This window comes from Nuphar pumila, chromosome 8 (genome assembly GCF_984573655.1).
Source record: "Nuphar pumila chromosome 8, dmNupPumi1.hap1.1, whole genome shotgun sequence".
Lineage (NCBI taxonomy): Eukaryota > Viridiplantae > Streptophyta > Magnoliopsida > Nymphaeales > Nymphaeaceae > Nuphar > Nuphar pumila.
The window spans coordinates 103,996,061-104,021,090 of NC_143256.1; the positions used below are offsets into that span (position 1 = coordinate 103,996,061).

At 35.9% G+C, this 25,030-nt stretch overlaps 1 protein-coding gene across 1 annotated transcript; it reads left to right on the forward strand.

The window, feature by feature from the left end:
• The first annotated feature begins 19,019 nt into the window (after positions 1-19,019).
• Positions 19,020-22,294, forward strand: LOC149830102 (profilin). The gene is made up of 3 exons (XM_090016312.1): positions 19,020-19,254; positions 20,067-20,204; positions 21,767-22,294. The coding sequence occupies exons 1-3, from the start codon at positions 19,132-19,134 to the stop codon at positions 21,899-21,901; spliced, it is 396 nt and encodes a 131-aa protein (XP_089872438.1). The 5' UTR covers positions 19,020-19,131; the 3' UTR covers positions 21,902-22,294.
• Positions 22,295-25,030: the final 2,736 nt, after the last annotated feature.

Below are 25,030 nucleotides of genomic sequence, written 5' to 3' on the forward strand. Positions count from 1 at the left end.
CAGTGTGACCACTGCGTTGTCACTAAGGAGTAAACAACTAAAATAAATTCGTTGTCCAAAAAAAGTTGTCAACTTTTAAAAAAACATTGAGAGAATATTAAAAACAAAATAATTTTATTGATGCCAAATCAAAGACAAAGAGATGGCGGACAAACAGTTTGTCACCAATCTTGATAGTCAGAAGATACATTGGGTCCAAAGAATATGGAAAGAGTAATAAAAGAGTCACAAGTGTATTTGGTCGCATGGTATGCTCTGAACCACTGATCTGACTGTAAATCAAATTCTAGCATAATACTCATCAGACAACGAGTGTTGACATGAGTCTGCCGCTATGAGAACTGTCTGATGCACCTTTCAGGCTAATAATTAACACAAAAGAATGAACCAAGTAGTCTGTAGCGTTTGCCACACGCATAGGTGTAGCAAAGAATTACTTCCTGCCGGTTGAAGAAGTCCCAAACGATCTCGTCTTGGTGTAAACTTTCAATCAAAGCGCGATTTTGGGAGGTCAACTGTAGTCTTTTATCATTGAATCTGAAAGAACTGACTTTGGATGGCACATGTCGCAGGAACCATGACTGTAGAGCATAAATGCATCCTTCTACTAAGATAGTTTCTCCAAGGGTGAAATGAGTCAAGCCACAATAGAGGAAGGCTAGGGCGGCCATAGAAATTGAGGGACGACATGTCTGCTGACTCCCCTATCTTCGTAGAAGTTGGATAACTTTGATATCAACAAAATTTTGGCCATCTTGAAAGAAAGCTAACCCTACTGTGCATAGGATCATGGCGCGCTGAATCCTTTCTTTGCCTGTTCTTGATAGGGTGTCAACTTCTTCGTATGTCCCATACTGACTATAAATCTCGAACAAGTTAACAAACTGACTAGCAACTGCTTCGATGAGTGGCCAAGATCTACGTCTGGTCGCTCTAACTAAAGCATCTCGAACATCCAACCCTTTGACATTAATCAGAAATTGCTGCTCTACGGGATCATCAGGTTGACCAGTTGATTCCAATAGTCCCATAATATCATTGAACTCATCCATGAGTAAAGTCATCTCTCCCCATGGAAACCAAAATATGCAGGTACGAGGATTCCATCATTTTGCCAAAGCCTGAATAAGATTTCTATTGATGGTCTACTTGCCAACTGCTGATGTCAACTCCAATCCACAGTCATCCAAGTGGTCTAAAAACATACGCAAGAAGTTGGTGAACCAAGAATAATACCAATGTAGAAAGAATGGATAGGTGTGAATGACCCGACAATCTGAAAACCCCCGCCTTATCTCATGTGAGATATAGTCTTTGGGAAAGACGGTGACAAGTAAACTGGATGGCATTCGAATAATACTGAACAAGAAAATAATAAGGATCAAAATGATGATAAAAATACAAGACTTTGAAGAAAATAGAAGGTAGAATTTTAAAGAAAATCGAGATCTAGAAGGAGAAAAAAGGTATACACCTGGAGTTTTGGAAAACAAAGGAGATTTTAGAAAAGATTTCTAAGGTTTTTGAGAAAACTGATATCAAGAGTTGAAGACAGAGGAAACATACACCTAGGTTTTAAAAATAGATGAGAAAATTTGAAAGAAATACCCAGGGTTTGAGAAAAATTATTCTGGAAAAGGCAAGGAAATATAAGAAATATGCGAGCATCATAGAATCAAAGTTGTACAAACAAAGATGCGCAAACAACATTCCCTAAAAGTTGACTCTAAATGCATAAGTTTTGAAATGATTGTAGGAACCTGATCTTAACTTTAAGGCTTAGATCATTTGAATTCAATCAAGATATACCGATATACTTAAGTTGAATCTCGAAGTACGTGGCATAGAAATATCTCTGGTTCTAAGGTAATGGTTTTCCAATATCCTTGAGTGCCTGCTGATATACTTTGGACTATGGCCCTTGGTACGTGGCAGGAGGGTTATTAACCCAAATAAGTGGCTCAGTTGTGAGGCTTTGTCCCAAACTATGGTTCATGGAGAAAGCTCAGCAACGTGAAGACCAATATAATATAGGTAGGGGATATTTTTAGAAATATGATCCGCATGCAAGAAAATTAGAAGGCATAAATTTTGAGCAAAGCAAAGGCATAAATTCGATCCTTGGTTCAATTACCCTTGGTAATAGCGCCAGGAATGGTTGAACCTCGTACCGATGAGCAAGCCCCATCTCCCTATTTTCCCGTATTTTAAAAAATGAAGGCAAGTTATTTCTAAAATCTCTTTTGAAAATGTTAAGTGGACCTTGCAAAAGTATTCTCCTTCTCTAAAAAGAAAAAGAAAATTTTTGTAACGATCACAACATAAAACTATAAAAATTGAAGGTCGAGTGACTCGAGCAATTAAGCTCGAGGGATACTTTGTATCTGGTGCCCTAAGGTCATCTGGCCTGGGAGTCACTGACCCAAATCTCGTTACACGAGTCACAAAAATTGAAAATTTGATATAGTACTCAATAAAAGAAAGAAAGGAAAAGCGTGAAAAATTTAAAAATCAAGAAAAAGAAAAAAAAAAGCACGTAAAAAAAAAGTTCACTACTTAGAAGCAAATATTGAGAAAACCTGTGCAGAAAACATATGAGTGAGGATTAGTAAATAATAACATATACATATTTGATTTTCTGAGAATAAAGCATAAATAATTATGATATTTAGAAAGGTGAAAGAAAATATTTTATTCTGTGGTGGCCTATAAAAGACTCTAATTATGTTTTGATAATGTAATAACACAAAATATTTACGAAAATGAAACTCTTTAACTGCCTAATGGTTTTTGAAGTTGGTCATTTTATGCATACATGACAGAGATGTTTGTAGGTAACATCACTGCAAACCCTCACGATACCTTACTCATCCACTGAGGTAACCAAAGGATTTAAAGGGCTTGTTGCATACGCCAAATGCAACCATGATTCCTACAAAAGTGAGTTAGGTTTTTGTTTTAGTTAGTTATTATTTTTGCTTCAGTTTGCTCGAGGACTAGCAAATGATAAGCATGTGGAAATTTGATTATGCATACATTTTACATTTTATTCATCCATATTTATGCATGATCCATAGTAAAATTGTTTTAAAAACCCATTTTTATTATTAGTTGAAAGAAACCGTATTGGAATCAAAATTATCAGAAAATCATGTATTTCAAAGCTTGCCTTGCGTTTTTAGTGTTTTTATTAGTTTTAGAATTTTCTTAATTATAGTTTAGTTAGTTTGGGTTGTAATTAGCTAACTTTAATTAGTTTAGAAAGTTTTAATTTTTAGAGAAACACATTTTTAATAAGAGCCTTTTTTTAGAAAATATTGAAAATTTATCGGACTCTTTTTGAAAATTAGTGTTTTAACCTAATTATATTAGTATAAACAGGACTCTTTAAGCATGAAAAATCATTTTTTCCTATTATGAAAAAGTGCCCCCCTTGCTCCCTCTCTCTCTTGTTTTTTCTCTATTGCGCTTTTCTCCTCTCCTCTCCTTCTTCTTCTTGCTTCGAACCCTTCTCATTGTCGGCAACCTCTTCTTATTCATCGGGGAGGCGTGCATTCAGCTGGGATTAGCTATCTTCTCTTCTCATCCAATCTGTTGAAAGTGGATCGTCCGGTTTGCTTCTTCTCCCCCGTTTCACCGTAGTTTAGGTTTTGCATAGCATAAAGCATAGCATAAAGCATAGCATTGTATATAGTTTTAGTTGATTCTTGCATATTTTGCATATTCATATGATTTAATCTAGTTAGTTTAGTTTTCTCACATCTAAAAAATAAAAATAAAAAGATATAGATTTCGTTTTGATATAAGTTAGTCATTTTCTTGATTTAAGCATTGAATAATCTTGATTCAGGTAGATCGATAGTTTTAGCATAGGGTTTTTGTATCTTTTCATGATTTTTGATAAGTCTTAGGTTAGATTTAGGTTAAGTTAGTTCAGATCATATCCTTTTGATTTCAGTATTTTTTTTTAATTTTTTTTAATTGTTTTCTTTATTAGTTGGCTATAATTTTATAATCCTTTTAAATCACTGTTAAATTTTCAGTAGTTAATGTCATTAGTTCTTGATTAATTTACTGTTAAAGGGTTAGTTTAGGTTTAGATTAAATCACATTTTGGCTGTTTTTATTAGATTAAGTTAGCATAGTTCTGAATTTTAATTAGTTGTATTTAGCTGAATTTCCCTTTTAGTAATAGTCAGTCGTTTCTTTAGAATCGTTTACATTAAATTTTTTTTTGTATTCACGTTTTGCTATAGCTGCATATCAATTAGTATATTTTAGTTTTAACTTCATTCATGTCATTTAATTAGTTTAATTCAGAGTTGTTTATTATGTCTTGCATATAAAAAAAGTATATAGATTTGTAATAATAGTAGCTGATTTCCATGTTTTCCCCATTATCATTTTTTGTATAGCTTAGAATATTTTTTTTGTGTTGTTGTTGCTTACTTTGGTTAGTTTAGATCAAATTCAATTCATGTCATTTACTTTAGATTTGCTTTTCATGTATATTTAGTTAAAGTAATAGTTAGCCGATTTTTACTTTCTTAATACATTTGATTATTGAATAGCTTAGGTTAATTTTATTTTCCAGTTTTATTCATTAAGTCTGCAAAAACCATACAACATCTTCTATTATGTGTCATGCATTAGTTAGTTTTTTTTTTATCTTGCACATGTTTAATAACTAGTTCCAATTAATTCTCGTTAGCCGATTAGCATAGTTTATTAGTTAAATTTCTTGCTTAGTTCTTGTTCACTTTTATTATCTTGTTGATATTAGGTTAATTAATTAATTAGTTTGCCATGTTCAGCTGATTGTTTTCTTGATTTTTAGGTCTAGTTAGGTTCTTGATTTCTTGAATTAGTTAACCATTAGCTTGTTAGCAATTTAGTTTTTGATTGTTAGTTAGGTTGTTTTGCTATTTTGTCTTTTAGCACTTTAGTTTGTTATTAGTTTGTTCATAGTTACATGTAGTTAGTTTGTTTCATGTTAGTCATATTCACTATTTGTGATTTCCCCTCATATTTACATTTGATTTTCTCGTAGATTTCTTTTTTCTGCTTGGTGTTTTATGATTTGTGTTTTGTAGGGAAGCGATCGGATGTGCGGTGAGCCCTCAAGTGCCCTCAAATCTATCCCCAAAGCGCCCTCTGAGGTCCCTTCAGGCCCTCAGAAGTGCCCTTGATTAAACCATGCAAAAGTGCTCAACCTAGAAGAAGATCAAGGGGACAAAAGACTCAAGCAGTGAAGACCTTTTCTTTTCTTTTTAGCTTAGGGTTTTATTTTATTTAATTCAATTCAATTTGGGGTTTGTAATAAGACACTTTATTTTAATTGTTTAAGCCCTCTGCAGGAACAACACTCTCTTGTTTATTTAGTTAATTAATCTTTTATTTTTTAAGGCAATAAAGAGTAGTTAAATTGTGTACTTGAATACAAAGTATTTCCCGTTCCCTGAGTTTGACCCAGACTCCACCACTCGTGTGAGCCAGTTTTTATTATTTGATGCACAATTTGCATAAATGTTTTTGATTGAAAATATATATTTCAAATGCTTTATTGAAAATGTTGCATCATTCATACTGATTATCCATCCGTTTGAGGATAGAAAGTGTACTAAATTTCAACTTTGTACCCAAGGCTTATTGTAAGTGTTTCTAAAAATGAGATGTAAAACAAGGGTCATGATGAAAGATGATTGAGAACGATACTCCATGCAACCTAACAATCTCTCTAACATATAAGTCTGCCAGAATTTTTAGCAATTGATTGATACAAATTGCAGGAAATTAGCAAATTTTGTGAGTTTGTCAATAATCACCCAAAACGCATTATGGTGCTTTCGAGTTTTTGGTAAATGCACAATAAAGTTCATGGTAATGTCTTTCCATTTTCATTACAGAATTTTTATCTATTGTATCATTCTGCCAGACCTTGGATGTTCTATCTTGATCTATTGATAAGTCAAACACTTTGAGGCATATGTGGCCACTTCTTGCTTCATATTGTTCCACTAGTACTTTTGTTGTAGGTCTTTTAACATTTTTGTGCTTCTAGTATGGATGGTATATTTTGTTTGATGATCTTTGTCAAGTATTTCTTCCATCAACTTAGGATCATTAGGAACCCAAAGTCAATGTTTCAACTAAGTGCTTTCATCCTCCTTAAGACAGAAGGAGGTATCCTCTTATTGGGATCATGCTTTTATCTTTTCATACTAAGGTTCATCTTTCTGTATTGCCACTATCCTGGTTCGAATCTCAGGTTGGAAAGTGAGATTCGATAATTTAATAGTACCCTACTCGCTTGCAAAAAGTTTTCATGTGATAAATCTTTGACTAGCTTCCATCCCATGTATATGAGGCTGGTTAAAGTGCCTCGAGCCTTGTGGTTGAGGGCGCCAACTATAATATTTACCTTTTTCGGGTGATAGGAGAGGGTGAATTAATAGTCTTTGAAGAACTCCAGCCAACACCATTGCCTCGTATTCAATTTTTTTTGCAAGAATAGCTACTTGAAGCTCTTGTGATTGGTAAATGCTTTAAACTGTTCTCTATACAAAGTAGTGCTGCTAAATCTTTAGTGTGCACTCTACAACAGCCAATTCCAAGTCATGAGTTGGATAATTCTTCTTGTGAATCTTCAGTTGTCGTGAGGCATATGTGATAACTTTTTCATTTTGCATCTATACACAACTCAAGCTTGTTTATGAGGCATTGGTATAATCACATAACCACCCTGACCAGATGGTAAGGCCAAAATAGGGGCGGTCATGAGTTTTTTCTTTAAAATTTAAAAACTTGCTTTGCACTTGCCATTTCATTCGAACTTAACTCTCTTTTTCAAGAGCTTAGTCATTGGCAAAGCAATCATAAAAAAATCCTGGATAAATTCTCGATAATATCTGGCCAAACCAAAGAAGCTTCAGATATCTCAAACATTCTTTGGTTGCTCCCAGCTTAGCACGACGTCCACTTTGGCAGAATCTACAAATACACCATCCTTTGAAATCACATGTCTAAGGAACATAACTTCCTTAAGTCAAAACTCACACTTAGAGAACTTAACAAACATATGTTATTTTCTTAGGACCTCTAAAGTAATTCTCAAGTGCTCTCGATGTTGCTCCATATTCTTAGAGTATACCAACATATTGTCAATGAAAATAATCATGAAGGTGTCCAAGTATGGTTTGAATATCTGATTATTAGATCCATGAAAGTTGTGGGCATATTGGTGAGTTTGAAAGACATCACTACAAACTCATAATGCCCATATCTCATATGGAAAGTCGTCTTGAAAATATCATCATCCTTGATTCTGAGTTGATGATACCTAGATCTAAGGTCGATCTTTAAGAATACCTTGGCTAGCTGTAGTTGATCGAACAAATCCTCGATATAAGGTAATGGGTATTTATTTTTTATGGTAGCCTGCTTAAGCATCCTAAAATTGATGCATAGTCTTATCAATGCATTGATCCTTCCTTTTTATGAACTGAACTGGTGCTTCTTAGGGTGATATGCTTGGCCGAATGAATCCTTAGCCCATCAGCTCGTGCAATTGCTTATTAAACTCTTTGAGGTTTGCTGGGGCGATCTGATATGGTGCTTTGGAGATTGGTGTAGTTTTTGACAATAACTTGATGTTGAACTCCACTTTTCGAAGTGGAAAAAAAAACTGGTAATTCATCTGGGAACACATCTGAAAATTCACAGACTATCTCTAAGTCTTCAATCAATATATATGTAGGCTCTATCAAAATGACGTTGACTAGAAAGGTTGTGCATCCTTTACTTATAAAACTCAATGCTTTTAATGATGAGATTATCTGACCCTTCAGTCTCAGTCTAGACAATCAAAACTATGCTTTAGGAGCTTCGAGATGCAATAATAACACCTTTCCTTCTTGACATAGAATTCAAGCATGATATTTGTACAACCAGCCCATGCCCAAAATGACATCAAACTTGGTCATACCGAGTAAGATTACATCAACAATCATACTCTGCCCATCAAACATGACATTTATATTGGGGACATAATTTACATATATTTCTCTATCCCCTAATGGGTTATAAACCTCTAGATCATGCTCAAGTAACTTCATATGTATATTTAAGTTTTTTAAGAAACTTATGGCAATAAATGAATGAGTGGTGCCATAATAAAAAAAAACAAGGGTTGCTTGACCAACGACAAGAACTATTGTAACGTCCTAAAATTTCCAACTTTGAAAATATAGAATTTTGATCAAGTTTTTTTTAATAGCATAGTATATATAATTGGGTTTTAAAAAGTCAGACAATTTTGATGGGTTATAGAAATGAAATAGTTGCATGAGGCTGGACTTGATTTCTATTAGAATCCGATCTATCCCTTACTGACAATTTGAAAGAAATAAATTCTAATTCCTCTTTATCACATACTTCAGATGATTTAAATACAAGTTTTGAATTAAACATTAAAACATCTCAATTAAAATGAGACACCCAAAATCTATCCAAGGATCACCAAGACTATTAGGAAATGATGGTTCTTGGCCTCACTACACACCGCACTACTGTATCTTTATTCATCACTTGCGCCCCATGAAACAGAGTCAAAACTCTTGCGAGTCGGTAAGCAAATCCATATAATATGCATAATGATAATTAATCAGACCTCTATCATGGATATCATAACATGCTTTATAACAGTCATATAAATGCAGATAATTCATTATGTAAATCCAAACATTATAGCATGGAATCTCAAGTAAATAACATCATGGATAACATGAAACAATAACCATATTAGTCAACAATGTTAGTAACTTTTGTTTTGATAGGCTTACACCTCTAGGTACACAAAGATAATTGTCATCGTGCCTGCTAAAGTATACTATGGTATTTATTATGCAAATTGCAGATTTGTCATAGTACCTATTGATCGAATAAACAAACCCAAGCCTGCGATCCATGACTGAGAGATTTTTGGGGCAAGGGCAAACCAGATTGCAATCCTCTACTACTGCAACAACTGAGGTATATCACTTTTGGGCAACTTCGACCTCCCTAACTCTGAGTGACTAGAGGTCCAAGGATGCCTTTGCTCCTTAATTCAAGTTGGTACAACATGTAGTTTAAACCTACATGCGACATTGTCACTTGGTGTTGTACCATTCTACCCTCTCTAAGGTAGACCACAGTGTGGGTAGTTTTATCTTTATTAGGGTAGTTAGTATTTCATGCCCTAGCTTTACGAGGCAAATAGGCTCAATAGCTTTCAGACTCCCCTCGGGGTAGTATACATGTCATGACATGGTTTTGCCAAACCCAATTCACGTGCTCTAGTGCCTTTAGCCTATATGAGCACCTCACTGGTGAAGGCGACAACTACATAGAGCAAATATATTTTTGAAGATCGATCTCTGTTTCAGCTACTATCAGCTCTAAGTGAAGGACGATGATATTTAAAAGACCGCTTTTCAGATGAAATATGGACACTACAAATTTATGGCGATGCCATTTAGGCTCACGAATGCCTGACCACATTTATGAAATTAATGAATCGAGTATTTTATCTCTACCTCGATTCCTTTGTTATTGTCTTTATAAATTATATTTTAGTATACTCTGAGAGCAAGAAACAACATCAAGACTACTTGAGGATTATACTAACTATACACAGGGAACACCAGTTATATGCTAAGTTCTCTAAGTGTGAGTTGTGTCTCAAGGAGGTCATGTTTTCGGCCTATGTGATCTCGAAGGATGGTGTTGCAGTAGACCCTGCTAAGGCAATTGAGTTTTTCTAACTTTTGTTTCGATGAAACAAATACATAAGATCATATTTTGGCTGAATTTAGTAAATAATTTTGGATAATTTTGAAGGTGGATGTAGTCTTAGACTAGAAACAGTCGAAGAATATTCGTGCCATAAGGAGTTTTCTTGGATTAGCGGGCTACTACAAACATTTTATCCAGGACTTTTCACGGATAGCTTCGCCGTTGACCAAGCTCCAGTAGAAGGGAACCAAGTTTGAGTAGAACGCCAAGTATGAGGAGAGTTTTCAGACTCTGAAGAGGAAGCTCACGAATGCCTCTGTATTGGCTCTGTTGTTTGGCAGTGGAAACTTTGTGGTCTACACAGATGCCTCAGGCACAGGCCTAGAATGTGTTTTGATGCATCATGAGAAGGTTATTGCATACACATCTCATTAGCTGAAGGCTCATGAAAGAAATTACCCTATTCACGACTTAGAATTGGCAACAATGGTTTTTGCACTTAGGACATGGCATCACTATTTATATAAGGAGAAGTTTGAAGTATTCTCATATCATAAGAATCTGAAATACTTATTCTCTCAGAAGGAGCTCAACATGAGGCAACAAAGGTGGTTGGAGTTCATCAAGGACTACAAGTTCACTATCTTGAATCATCCAGAGAAGGCCAACGTTATGGTTGATGCGCTCAGTAGAAAGACAAGAGGCATTTCAACCAGTTTGCTGGGAATAGGGTGAAAATTATTGAAAGATTTTGTATATTGAAATCCCTTTGCAAGGGATGTAGGGGTGATTCAGTTGTCTAGCATGACCGTTCAGTTTGATCTCATCGCTCAAATCATTGAGGCTTAAAAGGAAGACCTCCAATGTGAGAAATTTAAAGATCTTACTCAGTTAGAGCATACATTCTTTAAGCAGAAAGAGGATGGAAGCATATGGATTGCATAGCGTATTTGGGTCCCCAACGATCCCAAAGTGAAAGAAGAGCTTCTAAAGGAGGTACACCTAGGCAGCACTAAGATGTTTAAAGACCTATAGAGGAGGTATTGGTGGAATGGAATGAAGCAGGAGATCGCGAGGTAGGCAGTTTTAGTAGATTTTCAATAATTTTATGAATTTTATGAATTTTATGTGACCTTATTATTGTTTTATTTTGCAAGGTATGTCTCGAGATGTTTGACTCGTCAGCAGGTCAAGATCGAACATCAAAGACCTGGTGGTACTATGCAGCAGATGGAGATCCCGTAGAAAAAATGGGAAGAGATCACGATGGATTTCGTGATGAGGTTACCCTGGATCCGATGTTAGCACGATGCAATTTGGGTGATCATTGACAAATTCACCAAATCAGCACACTTTTTACCCATCTGGATCAACCAGTCACTAGACAGTTTAGTAGAGTTGTACATCTGTGAGATAGTTCGATTGCTCAATATTTCTATGTTGATTATATCTGACCGAGATCCTCATTTTCCTTCTCAATTTTGGGAACAATTATAGAAGGCTTTGGGTACGAAGTTGAAGTTCAGTACAACTTTTCATCTCTAGATTGACAGATAGTTAGAGCACATGATACAAACCCTCGAGGACATGTTGCAAGCTTGTGTCCTCGATTGGAAGGGTAATTGGGACACATATCTAGCACTAGCTGAGTTTGTGTATAACAATAATTACCACACTAGTATTGGGATGGAACCATACATGGCTCTCTAAAGATGACCCTATCGATTCCCAATCCACTGGGATGAGATTGGTGAACATGCAGTGGAGTCACCAATCATATTACAACATTACACCTAGCAAGTCTAGTTGATTTACGATAGATTATGCATGACCCAGAGTTAATAGAAGAGCTACGTAAATAAGTGGCATAGAGAGCTCACTTTTGTAGTGGAAGATTTCATTTTTGTCAGGGTATCTCCTATCAAAAGTGTGTTCCAGTTCGGAAAGAAAAGAAAGTTGAGTCCCAGATATGTCAGGTCGTTTAAGATTCTAAAGCGGATAGGCGAGGCTGCATAGCGAGTAGCGCTACCTCCTGAGTACTCACAAATACATGATGTATTTCATGTGTCTATGCTGAGGAAGTATATTCTAGATACTTCACACGTGATCTAATACAAGGATGTGAACATCAGAAAAGATTTGACCATTGAAGAGAGTCTAGTAGCGATTGTGGATAAAAAAAACAAGTTTTGAGGATGATGACCATTCCTCTAGTTAAAGTATGGTAGCAGTATCATGGTATCAAGGAGTGCACCTGGGAGCCTGAAGCTATTATTCGAGAGAAATATGCCCATTTGTTTTGAGCCAATGCTTTTATCGAATTTTAGGGATGGATTTTTTTAAGGGGGGGGGGGTATAGGATATAAAACCTGAGATTTTCTTCAACAATTGAAATGCTAAATGATGAATTTTTATGTGTATCTATAACTTGAGATGCTACCTTAAAAACAAAACAATTTTATGAAAACTCATAGTTCAAGCTTTTAAAAATCTCTATAATAAAGATCAATCTCAAAAAATGTTCTTGTTTTTTAAGGTAGCATTAACTGTGTGAATTTTACTGAGACCCTCCAAAGTCTTACATTTTCAAAATAAAATATTTTTATGTAATTTGTCATCTGATGGAGCGGATGTAGGTCACTATGGGGGTGCTATGTGAGATCGATAATTTCAAGATCCCAGAGGCTATTTGTCAAATTTTAATTAAACATTATTTGATGTTTTAAATTTCAAAATTTAGATAGATGTGTAGATGGTTTGGTATTTAAGATAAACCATTCAATATTTTAATTAATTTCCTTTATGAACGATTGAATGTGTGTGCTTCAAAAATGTAATGCGTCTGAGAGGTTTAACCAAATTCCACGTTGATTGCATAGAATGCATTATAAATTAAGCATAATATGCATGTAATTATCTATATTTTTAGAGTTAAAACCCATGTTTATGTTGATTCAAGTCATAGGAAGCTATATTTCAAATTTTATTCAATTCTGAGTTAAATTGGCGAAGTTATGAGCTTTTTCATGTAATAGAGCGAATTCAATCAGGATCCAAATCCAGACCCATATAAGAATAACAAATTTTTGGATCTTGGATCAGATTGGATCACACTGACCCAATCAAAAGATCCATTCACATTTTTCCAAAAGGGGCACCCAACAAATTCTAAGAGTTTTTGAGTGTTTATGAAAATACTTTTTTATAAGAGTGTTTTCGATTTTTTTTGAAAAAGAAACAAACATAAGGGGGACGTCCCTCATTCTGATTTTTTTGTCCAGAATTTTGAGAAGTTCTCCACAACACCAACCACCTCCATTTCCCATCCTCCATTGCCGTTTCGTCACACCATAGAGCTTTCCGGGTGTTGTGACGTCGAGGAGTTTTTTGGGCGTCTTCCATCTTCTTTCTTTCCATGTGCTTTATTTTTTTTGTCAAGTTTCTACTAATTTTCTGATTTTTGTTTGCAACACTACGCCAGCCATTGAAGAAGCTTGATCTTCGCATCAAGGAGTTTTTCGGGTGCTATCCGGCCAAGGAGATTTCTGGGCCCTCAAGCAAGTCGAGGAGTTTTTTGGGCTAGCTTTTCTTTCCCACCTACCGTCCTTCAAACCACCGACCACCAGTTCCTTCATTGAGTTGCTGGAGTTGCAGACATTTTCAGAAGCTTAGAAGAAGCTGTGAGAGGCCTCAAGTCTTAGACCAAGCATGGATCATCTCGTAAGATCCTCATTCTTTGTCTTTTCTTTATTTTTTTGTTATTTTTACAAAAATCGGCTAGACTATGCCTAACCATTTTTTATTATCCAAACATTTTTTTTCATTCTGATTTTTTTTAGCAGTTACAGCAGGTTGAAACCATGTTTTTGATAGCATAAGATTGAGTTTTGTCAAATTTTTCCATGTACAAAAATCCATTTTTAATTAGATTGTCAATTTAGTAAATTTCATTTTTTTTAGTTCACTTGTAAAATTCAAAGTTTCAAGGGTTATCGTCTTCTCCAAAGAAGGCGGAAGCTATTGTTGGTTCAGCCAAGCTCTTAGTAATTTTTAGTAAGTCTTCATTAGGTTTAGTAAGTTCTTAAATTCTGTAATTAGTGTAGGTAGGTCATAATATCTTAATTAGATAGCATTTAACTAAGTTAGCATGCCTACATTTTTTTTGTTAAACTTAGCATTCACATTTTTTTTATTTAATTTTTGCCCTTGCATTTTATTTAGATAACATCTAGAATATAGTATATAAGTAGTAATTTAGCTTAGTTGAGTTTTAAGAATTCAAATTTTTATAAAAAGCCATTTTTGGAACTTCAAGTCATAGGCATTTTTGGCCATTTAGAAGGTTGCCAAATTTTTGTGGGAGTCCAAAATGGAAAGGCTGAGGCTTTATTGAGGATACCAGCCTAAAGAGATCCCTTCCTTCGCTATTTAAGTAAAGTGATTCAAAATTGAATCACCTTACTTAAAGTTTGAATTCATCCCCTTCAAGAAGGGGATCATCTATTAATGAAAAGATTTTAGCCAAAAATGTGTGGACCCACTTGGGGCTGGCATTTTTGGCTCTGAAAGGCAAGTGTCTCCTCTAAGGTAAGATCTTATATGGGCGCCACCTAAATCCCATTTAGTCTAGCATTTATGAAATGCCTATCTTCTTAGTTAGGTTAGTATAGTATATGTGATTTTCATATTTCATAAAATTAGGTAAGTTTGACTTAGACATTTTTATTTATTGCATGTTATCTACTAATTAGTCTTGCATATTAGTTAGGTTAGTTAGTCATTTGTAATTAAATATTCTATTTTCATTTCATTATTACCTAAATGTTAAGTAGGTCCCACATAGTGGATGACTCATAGTCAATAACATTTACTTTCATTATAACGTATTATTTAGGGTAAGTTTTTTTTATGTGCATTTCTTTTATATTTCATATCTCCTAACTTTCGTAATGCTTGAGTAGGATTCATGTTACTTAGTATAGATAATAGCTGAAGCTTGTGTGACTTAGGTAAGTCTTGCGTTTACATTTTCTTATTATTTCATTTAATTAGAAATTAAAATAGCATAATAGTTATTTTCTCATTTTCCTTACTTACATTGGTTATTAGTCTTTTCATTTTAAGTATAGTTTGAATAGGTCCCACATAGGGGATGGCTGACATTTAGATGTATTTACATTAGTATTAGTTTATACTTCTTATTCATGTTAGTATTTGATTTACTTGTTGCCTTAGAATTAATTTGTTGTTTCCTTCAAGGTAATTTAGGTTTTATTTTTAGATTTAATTTTTTTAGCATAATTAAGTTATGTTTACTGTGTTTCAGCAAAGGGTTAGGACTGATATGTCTGTTATTACATGTGCATAAGGTTATCGTGAAGTGAATGATTTCCAACTATTTTTTAATTGATTTTAAAAACCAAAAATTGCAGTCTTTTGCACTCATCATTTTATGTAGATTTTTGTAAAGTTTTAAATCCAAACTGGTTCTATTCTCTTTATTCATGTGTTCTTTGAGTGAATATCAAATTCCAACTCATTTAGAGTTGATTTGGTTAGATTTTTAAGCATTTTTCAAAAATTGGTTTATCAAAAGAATGAATTTCGGGACAGACCAATTTTCAAATTTTAGGTGTTATTGAAACACTTATATCTGGAGATTCTGAACAAATTTCTGAGTTCTGTAAAAAAAATCTGATTTCTGTGCGGGTCAGAAATCCAACAAAATAAATTTCATCAATTTTAGATTCCATTTGACCATTTGAATCATCTATTTTTGAAAGTCTGTCAGAAAGTCATTCCTGCACTATAGTGAGGGCAAAACTAACATTTTAGTAGTTAATTAAATTTCTATGATTTTTCATAGTTTTCTGCAGGTTACATATTTTGATTGCAGAGTTTAGTGTAATTAGTATTAAAATAAATTAGTTGTTTTCTTAAAATTTATATGTTAGTGTAGTTTTATTTAGATTGCAAATTAGTTATCATAATTATTGTTAGAATTAATTTTAGTTATTTTTCTGAATTAGTTAGTAATTTCATTAGCTACCTTATGATTTTTATTTTTATAGGTTGACAAACATACTACAGGTCAAAAGGCATATTTATGCCAAGAGCGCGCATAACTTGTAAAAGGACAAAAATACCCTTTTGGACTTGAAGGAGTGCTTGAGCAGTGTAGTTTAGATTCTTATATTTTTTTAGTTAATCTTTTAGTTAACTTGTACTTTTCATTGTAGACAGTTTAAAATATTAATAAAGTGAAGTAATTAGATTTGATATTGAATATTATCCAGTTCCCTGTAGATTCGACCCATACTCACCACGCTTGTGGAAGTTCAGTTTTTATATATTTGGTTGTCAATTTTCCAAAACATTTATTGAAAATATCTTTTTAAAATTATCATTGCAAAAATAACAACCAGTTACATAACCCCTTGCTTGAAAATGACCCTGAAGGTTGACCCTCTGTAAAGAGAGTCGACCCCCTTTAGTGTTTTGGTGTTGTAGGGCATAAGGGCCATGAAGGTTGACTCCCTACCCAGAAGAGTCGACTCCCCTGGTGTGTGTACGTGTGTGTGTCTCAGTTTAACACCTCACCACCTCTCCCACCATTTTACTTATACCCCTAGAGGTTTTGGGTTTTGATTATCATCATCATCCTCTACCTAGCGCCGCTTCCCTATGCTCTTTTCATCATCACCTTATCGTTGGAACCCCCTCCTCCCAGATTACATTCATATAGCCTCCTCTATTTCTAGTTTGGGTTGCTTCCCCCACAAGTCCCTCTGCCTATAAATGGGGCAGCAACCCCTCTCACTTCAACAACTCTCTCTCTCTTTCTCTATTATGGACAGAAGAGGAGGACAATTTACTGCCCCTCACTTCTTCAACGTTAGGAGCCGTTAGTGGGAGGTTACCTTCTCACCCTCTATTTCTCTCAGTTTGGAAGCTCATTGGAGTCCCCATTTGCAGCAGCCTCATACTTCCTCTCTATTGTTTCTTCTTTTCCTATGAATTGCAACCACCATCGTCGTCTTCATGTGAAGCTCCAACAATCTTGGTGGAGTTGAGTGCATTGAGAACAAAAAGAACCCAAAAACGTTAAAGCATTAAAAAAAAGGTAGGTTTACCTTGACCGAACTTGTATGTATAGGTATAGACCGTGTGAGCATTAGGCTCCTCATGCTAGACGATTTTTATAAGGTTTACGTATGAGACATATTATGAAAATATTTTATTTTTTTATTGTTATTGTATATATGTTTTGAGAACTGATGCATGTTTATTTTAAATGAACTTTGTTTTGTTTCTTAGGAATAAATTATTGTTTCACTTTGTGAATGTTTATGAAACTCATATGTCCATTTAGACGAAGTTTCAATACGCAAAACTTAGCAAAAACCAAGTTACTGAAAAGCTAAAAATGCAAGAGTCAACTCTTTGTGTTATCACCTTTATTGCTTTTTGTTCAGGTTGTGAAGGCTAGAAGAGTCGACCCTCGTGATGGCTTGGGTACAAGGCCCTGACAACAAAAAAGTCGGCTCTCCAAAGAGATGAGTCGACCCTTGCTCGGACAGAAGGCAGAACCCTCTCCTATTAAGTAGAGCTGACTTGCATAATGAAGAGTTGACTCTTACCGAGAAAAGAGTCAACTCTTGCAGAATAAGGGTCGACCCATGGAGATTTTGGGTTGATCCCTAGACTGTTTTGGTAGGTTTTAAACTCTGAAATGCGATGGGTCAACCCTCCTAGTCATAGAGTCAACCCTGCTATGAAAATCATCCTGTTTGGATTGGAAATTCTGATGAGTCGACTCTTCTGGTGTTCGATTATGACTCAAAAAAGTCAACCCTTGTTAAAAGAGAGACGACTCCTGGGCATTTGAGTTAGGATTTTTGATATTCTAAACTCGGTTAAGGCTGTTACGTCTCGGATTCAGATGAATCACCCTGAGAACAAGCTGGGAGACCTGTTTTCACTACAACCTCGCATGAAATGTGTAGGTAAGTGCCCAGTGATCCAATGAGAAACCATTTTTATGTTAACATGAATGTGATAATGTTATGTATATTGGTAGAACTAAAAATATGATATTTTACTACATGGCATTGATATATGCAATGCATAAGACTGGTTATATGCTTCCATCAATATAGCATAAAAATGAATGATATGCAAATGCATCATATGAAATCATGCTTAGTAATTTATGGGCATGGGCATAAAAATGCGGACCTGAATATTATTATACTGGGACTGAACCAGATCTGATCTACGTTATTGACTTAATGTAGTTTACATTTTCTATATCATCATCTATACATTTTACTCGTTTTACAGTGTTTCAAATCATAACCAGTTGAGGGGCTCTACTTCAAGACCTGAGTCAGACCCGGATCCAGAATATGACCTAGTTTTCAAAATTAAAATCCTGGGTTACTCGACCCATATCTAAATCCTTTTTTTCATCTCTAATCCATATAAGCATCCGGTTCTGCTTCAGCCTTGATCAAGTCAACCAGGTGCTATCTAATTTTAGAAAAGCAAAACCAAACCTGGTAAATGGCATTCGTGTCTAAGATCCAAATTTACATTATTCCCCAAAAAGAAGAAGAAGGGTTTCAATTAGGGTCCGATCCTGATCCAATTCGAATTTCCCTGACCGTAACTGTACGCTAGGAGCAAATGGATCGGATCTTGTCAAATATTTCATCCAAATTTGACACACTTTCTAGGATTTGGATCTCAAGATAAGATCAAAATTTAAGTTCATATCGGACTTGGTCAGATCCATATTTGAATCTGAATCAAATCTGATCAGTTTTCACTTTTTACATGTAAAACACTCGTTTTTTATCCTTTTTCTGGTTGGATCCAGCATGAGTATACCAAGTTCCTAGTCGGATCAGGATTCATGACTGTAGCACAATATCCATGTCCTGATTCGGATCTACTGCGATCAAGCCCAGATCCAACCCGTCTGCGCCCTTAAGACATCCAGGTCTCGGATAACAAGCCCGATCCATTTCTTCTAAAACTAAATTCTGGCCCATGTCCGTAACTAAACCGAATACAAATCGGGTCATTTGGACCTCAGACCCGCTTTGAAACGGTATTATTTGCAAAGAGCAGGGGTATTCGCGAAACTCAGGATTTAACGGAGGAAACTTTCTCCTTGTGGGCCCTAAATTGATGGGTGGACGTGAGCGGCATTCCTTAAATCTGATTAAATGCACGGTTTGGGTCCGAGTTGCAGAGTCGCGAAAGGCAGAGAGGAGCAGGAGGGAGGGAGGGAGCCATTTCTAGAGAGAGAAAAAGGTTCCTAGAGAGAGAGAGAAACCCAGAGTTGCAGAGATGTCGTGGCAATCGTACGTCGACGATCATCTGATGTGCGAGATCGACGGCCAGCATCTCACCGCGGCCGCCATCCTCGGCCAGGACGGGAGCGTCTGGGCTCAGAGCGCCAACTTCCCTCAGGTTTCCCGTTTTCTCGATCCTGTTTGCTTGTTTCTTCGATTTCGAGATCCCATTGGGGTTCGACGCTCCTTTCGATCGATTCCTCACCGATTTCGCGCGTACCCATTTCGTAATTTTTATGATCCAGAGAATTATTAGATCTGGATCTCGTATGATCTATCGAAAATCGTGATTTATTTTCTTTTATTTGAATCGAAATAATTCGATTATCAGGTATTTGGGTTATGATTTTCATTGTCTCGTTCATTTCTTGTATGATATCTGAGTCAAATCGAGATTTTTTTATCTCTACGTTGATGGGTGTCTCGAATTTTGGGTGGTTTGTGATTGTTTTGGTGTGATTCGGAATTAGGATTTCATATTTTTGCGCTAGAAGATCGTTACGGAAGTGCATGCATTTGGTGTTATGTCGCTGCGATGCCGCATTTTGATCGTTTCGACTGCTAAACTTTTGCGATTCATCACCTTCATAATTTTACTTATGCCACATTGGCTACCAAATGATTTTATTGAACACAAAATAATGGAATTGATATGTGTATGGTGGGGTCCTGTTTGCATTAAGCAGAAGCTCTTGCTCTAGATAGGAATGAATGGTGAAACAAGACTCGTGAATCCAACCTCTTGCAGTTGGGATAAGGTTTGATGATGATGATGATAGGTTCATGTTCGTATTTGATATTTCTTTTGTATGATCATACCATGGATTCCAAATGGTATGTTAATTTTTTTGATTAATGCTTGGTTGGATTGTGCATCGATGAGATTCAGATTGGATGATCTACTTTTTGGATCGATGTTTTGATCTGTAGTTTAAAACTGAAGAGATAACTGCAATTATGCGTGACTTTGAGGAGCCGGGATCGCTTGCACCAACTGGGTTGTACCTTGGTTCGGCAAAGTATATGGTCATTCAGGGTGAGCCTGGTGCTGTCATCCGAGGGAAGAAGGTGATGATCCTATAGTCCTATCTGTTTAATGCTTTTTGCTCTAATTAATTGGTTCTTTGGTTTGCGCAAATAGGTGATTTAGTGATGGAGATTCTAGAGCATATCAATGTAGATAATCATGGATATGGTGATGTTCTATAAGATTCTTTATTTGATATATGAAAGTTTGTGTTCTTGATCTATCTGTATTGCATCAACTTAGAAAGTCTGCTGGTGGAATAGATACTCGTGGATTTAGTTTGCTCATTTTTTGACCTATCAATGTCTTTTTATTTTATTTTATTTTTTTCTTGCATTGTATTTCTTGGGGTGGCTTGTTTTCTCCTGTCTGCTTAATTGCAAGACGAGCTATGCCTTCTCATTGCTGGCAAAGAAAAGAAAAAAAAGATTATCGCTTTTGGAATGATGTTTGAGAAATTTCATCATTGATGTTTCAGAGTTTGCATTTTTGGTCTATTTGTATTAGTCTGGGTTAGAAATTTTTAAAGGAATCTCTGTACAACAGAGAAATTCGAACAATGAAACAAGTTTTGATGTTATATCTTAGTGCACCCATTATAATTGAAGAAACTCAGTGACCCAATTTCTATTTCAAAATTTTCCTTATCATTTGGCTGTTCGACCACCACCCGTCCACCATCTCTTGGCATATGCACATGCACGTATGAACACGGGGAAAAGTTTAATGGCTGTGGAAAGATTACTGTTAAATGATCTTGAAACTTGCCATCTTTGTTATAGATCCAATTATTTTCCTATTATTTTCTGTATTTTATTAAACAGTAAATAAATATCAATTCTTCATGACGTTAAGTGGTTACAATTCTTTTCTTTATTTTTTTCATCATGTGTTTCAAACAAAGTGTTTTATTTGTGTTAGCTGTATGCGTGAGCTAGGGAATCAAACATTATAACTTGAAATGGCAAAATCAATTGGAGAAGGTGACTAGGGAATCAGACATTATAGCCTGAAACTGGAAAATGCATTAAGATATTGAACTTTGTTGGCTTTGGTCTTTAATTTGGCAGAATTCGCAATTCATTTTGGAAGTCGGCCTTCTCATAATAGACGTACAGAAATGATATTGGTTTTGTTTCTTGTAGCTATTCAAGGCATCTTTTTCTTTGTCTTCATTCTTATTCTCTTCATGTCATATATTGCTTTGGTTGTTCTTTATGTTTCAACCATTGCTCTAGTTATTCTGGTTCTCTAGTTATCTCCCCATTTCATTTTACTTGGTTCATTTAATTATGCAACTTCTGTCCGATAGTTTGAGTTGATTCAAGGCATCTTTTTCTTTGTCTCCATTCTTATTCTCTCCATGGCGTATATTGCTTTGTTTGTTCTTTATGTTTCTAGCATTGCTCTAGTTATTTCTGGTTCTCTAGTTATGTCCCCATTTCATTTTACTTGGTTCATTTGATTATGCAACTTATGTCCGATAGTTTGAGTTGATTCAAGAAGCAAACGACAGTTCAATAGTATTTATTTGGTTTATTTCTTTGTAATTTGTTGTGAAACCTTCTATTTTATCATGACATTGTTGCTTGGTTGCGCACAGGGTTCTGGTGGGATCACAGTCAAGAAAACCAACCAAGCCTTGATCGTCGGAATCTATGAGGAGCCAATGACACCAGGGCAGTGTAACATGATTGTCGAGAGGCTTGGTGATTACCTTTATGACCAGGGCCTCTAGATCTTCCACTGCATATTCATTTATATTTTGCTCTTGCGGGCTGTGATTTTCTGAATCAGCTTATGTGTTCCTTCTGTTAGCCATGAACAGCATTGATCTTCCAGGTGTTGCTTTCAAATAACTATAAGGTTTTCAAGGAAACCTTATGAGAACAAAAGTATTTGTTGGTGGCTAGTATTTGTTATGTTTTCTGAAGGGTATGGATTCCTTATATTGCTTTAGACTTCAGATTTAGAGAAACCTGTAAGCAGAGTTGCTTGTTTCTACCGTTCTTGTTGCTAGGTTTCTCTCATTTTTCAGAGGCTTTGTTGCTTTCAAAGATTTAAGGGTTTTGTGACCTTACACTTAACTTTATCAATATTGCATTAGAATATTTAGCATTTGCTAGAGGCATTCATTTCTTTCTTTGGTACTATGCGAGAATTTTCTACACTTAGCATGTTATGCATGTCTTTAGGAGCTGCACTTTGTCTGACCTGAGGTTGCCTTATTTTGCTCAGCGTGAGTTCGAGCTCACCTTGCCACGAGCTTGAGTTGAGACTGGGCCAGCTCATTTGAATAGCTATATAAACATAGACAAAAGATGAGCTCAGGCCTTGAATAAAGAAAATATTTTTCTAGAGGGACGACAGTATTTGAACTTCCGGCTTCTTTGTATTAGTATACATGCCATGCCTAGCAACTAGGACTTGTAAACTAGCCAAACAAACCAAATGGAGGGTGTTCAAGCTTGGCTCATTCTTGTGGCTAGCCGAGCCGGGCTCGTGCTTGAACTCATTGCAAGCTCAAATTAAATGAGTCAAGCACAAGCTGGCTCGTTTGAAAAAAGAAAGTTAACTTTTAAATTAAAAATAATAGAAGTTGGATTCTGACCTACCAAGCCGAACCCAAACTTGCTCATTTATAAAATAATTACATTGTTTCAAAGTTGTAGGCAATAAGATTCTAAACTTGTTACTTGCAAGCCAAACACTTCAACCATCTACACTCTGATATAATATATATATAAATCTCATTTGTTGCTAGTTGATGATTCTGTACTAGTTAAGTCAAGCTGAACACTCGTTCATATTCTGCTTGCCAATCATATTTAATGAATTCAAACAAGCTCTTTACAAGCAGAACAATTGGCAAGCCACGAACAGTGCGTCTCGTTACTTAGCCCTAATAGCAACCAATTTCTTTGCATATTGTTATATGAGAACTGAACATATTATGCCCCATTTCTTGTTCTGCCCTATAGGTTTAAAGTATTTTATGATAGATCTGAACCATTAGATGTGTTTAGCATGATCGATTTAGTGAGAATCACTCTTGGATCATGTGTTTTTGACGAAAAAATGTCTTTATGAGCCGGGAAAACTGGTACCTTCATAGCCATTGATTTTGGATCACTGGAAAAACCTCTATACGGGTCAGATTCAGGTGATTCAAAAGCTAGTTTTTCCCACTAAACAAAACCTATGGATCGCATCCATGGTGTTAAATGTGAGAAAAATACTTAAAACTATGATTTTTGAAGGGGCTAAAGGAAAAAATGGCCTAAGGAACACATTATATATATATACCTACCTGAAGTGGGTTAAATCTGTGATGCCCTGATTCAAGTTCGACTCCTCCAGAATGTGATTGTAAACTAGGCTTGTCAAGCTTAAGACAAACTTGTTTGATGAGCTTCCTACCAAGATTAGTTGAGACGAGCTGCAAGTGTTATGGTTCATTTACCAGCCGTTTCACTTAGGGGTGTCAATAGGTTGGGTTTGACCTAGACCCAACCTGTACCAAACACTGTAAGGTCAAGGTTTGGTGATAAACAAGGAGGTCCAATTAGAATTCAGGTCAGACTCAAAAGGGTCTAATTAATATATGAAGCGGGGTATGATATGTGAAATTTCATACCAAACCCGAGTTCTGACTAAGATCTGCAAAATTTCAATGTAATAATGATAAAAATCATTATTTTACCATGCATGGTCTGGGTCTGGCTCATGTAATCCTTATAGGATCTGGGTATGATTTCTCTTATGGTAGATTCAATTGGACTCAGGTCCGGACCCTGTACCAGCATCTCAAATGAGATATGGGTTTGGTCCCACCTGGGTCTGAACCAAACATGACCTATTGACAGCCCTAGTTGCATTGGATGAGTGTTTCCACTCTTACGTGTGATATGGCCCATAGACTCAGCCGCACCTTGAGCATCAGCCCATGCGACCTTGAGGCTCAGTGAGGCCCACACATAGTCAGCCTTTGTGCGTCTCCACATCAACCGCATGTGAGCCATAGCATATGCCCACCTCCACCTCAGTCAAGATGACATGGCGAGTTGGTTAGGGAGGTTCAGTTTGTTGTAACCAAACCTTAGATCTCTATAAAAGCTTGGGTTTGGCGTTGATATCTACCTAGGTGTTCGGAGAGAGAGAGAGAGAGAGAGAGAGAGAGAGAGAGAGAGAGAGAGAGAGAGAGAGAGAGAGAGGCTTCACGTATTTTGGAAAAGCCAAGGAAGGAAGGAAGGAAGGAATCTCCTTTGAAAAGTATCTAAGAGAGTCAATCTCTTTCTTATGAAAAGAGCTAATCATACTAAAAAAAACAGTAGGCCAAATTGAGAAATCCTCAATTTAATTAGAATTCAAAATTTGATGCTTACACTATTTCTATACAAGTTTAAATACAACCTAGCCCTCCCAGCCGTTTCTTCCTACGAGGATCTTTGGTAATGATTTTCTCAACCAAAAAGATGGCAATGCCCTTAGGGGGTGTCGAACCTAGTAAAAAGACCACTTTGCCAATGGTGGGGGCGTAGAGCTAGAAGGAAGGACTTTTTTGCTTTCTTATAATTCAAATATTTCTCATGCAACTCTTATTGACGCTAAAAGACTAACTCTTAGTAACTCTTAATACCCCATGCACTCACTTAGAATCGGATCCACAAGTTTCTAATGAGAGAGATATCCAAACCCATTCCAAACAGAAAATACAAAAAAAATAAAAGAATTCATGAAGGTGGCACCAGATGCTATCAATCTCACCCGCTTCAAATCAGACTTGTCCAAGGTTGAAACTTAAGAAGTGCTCTATCAGCTGGTCCTCGGTTTGTACAGAACTATCTATATAACAAACAATGAAAGG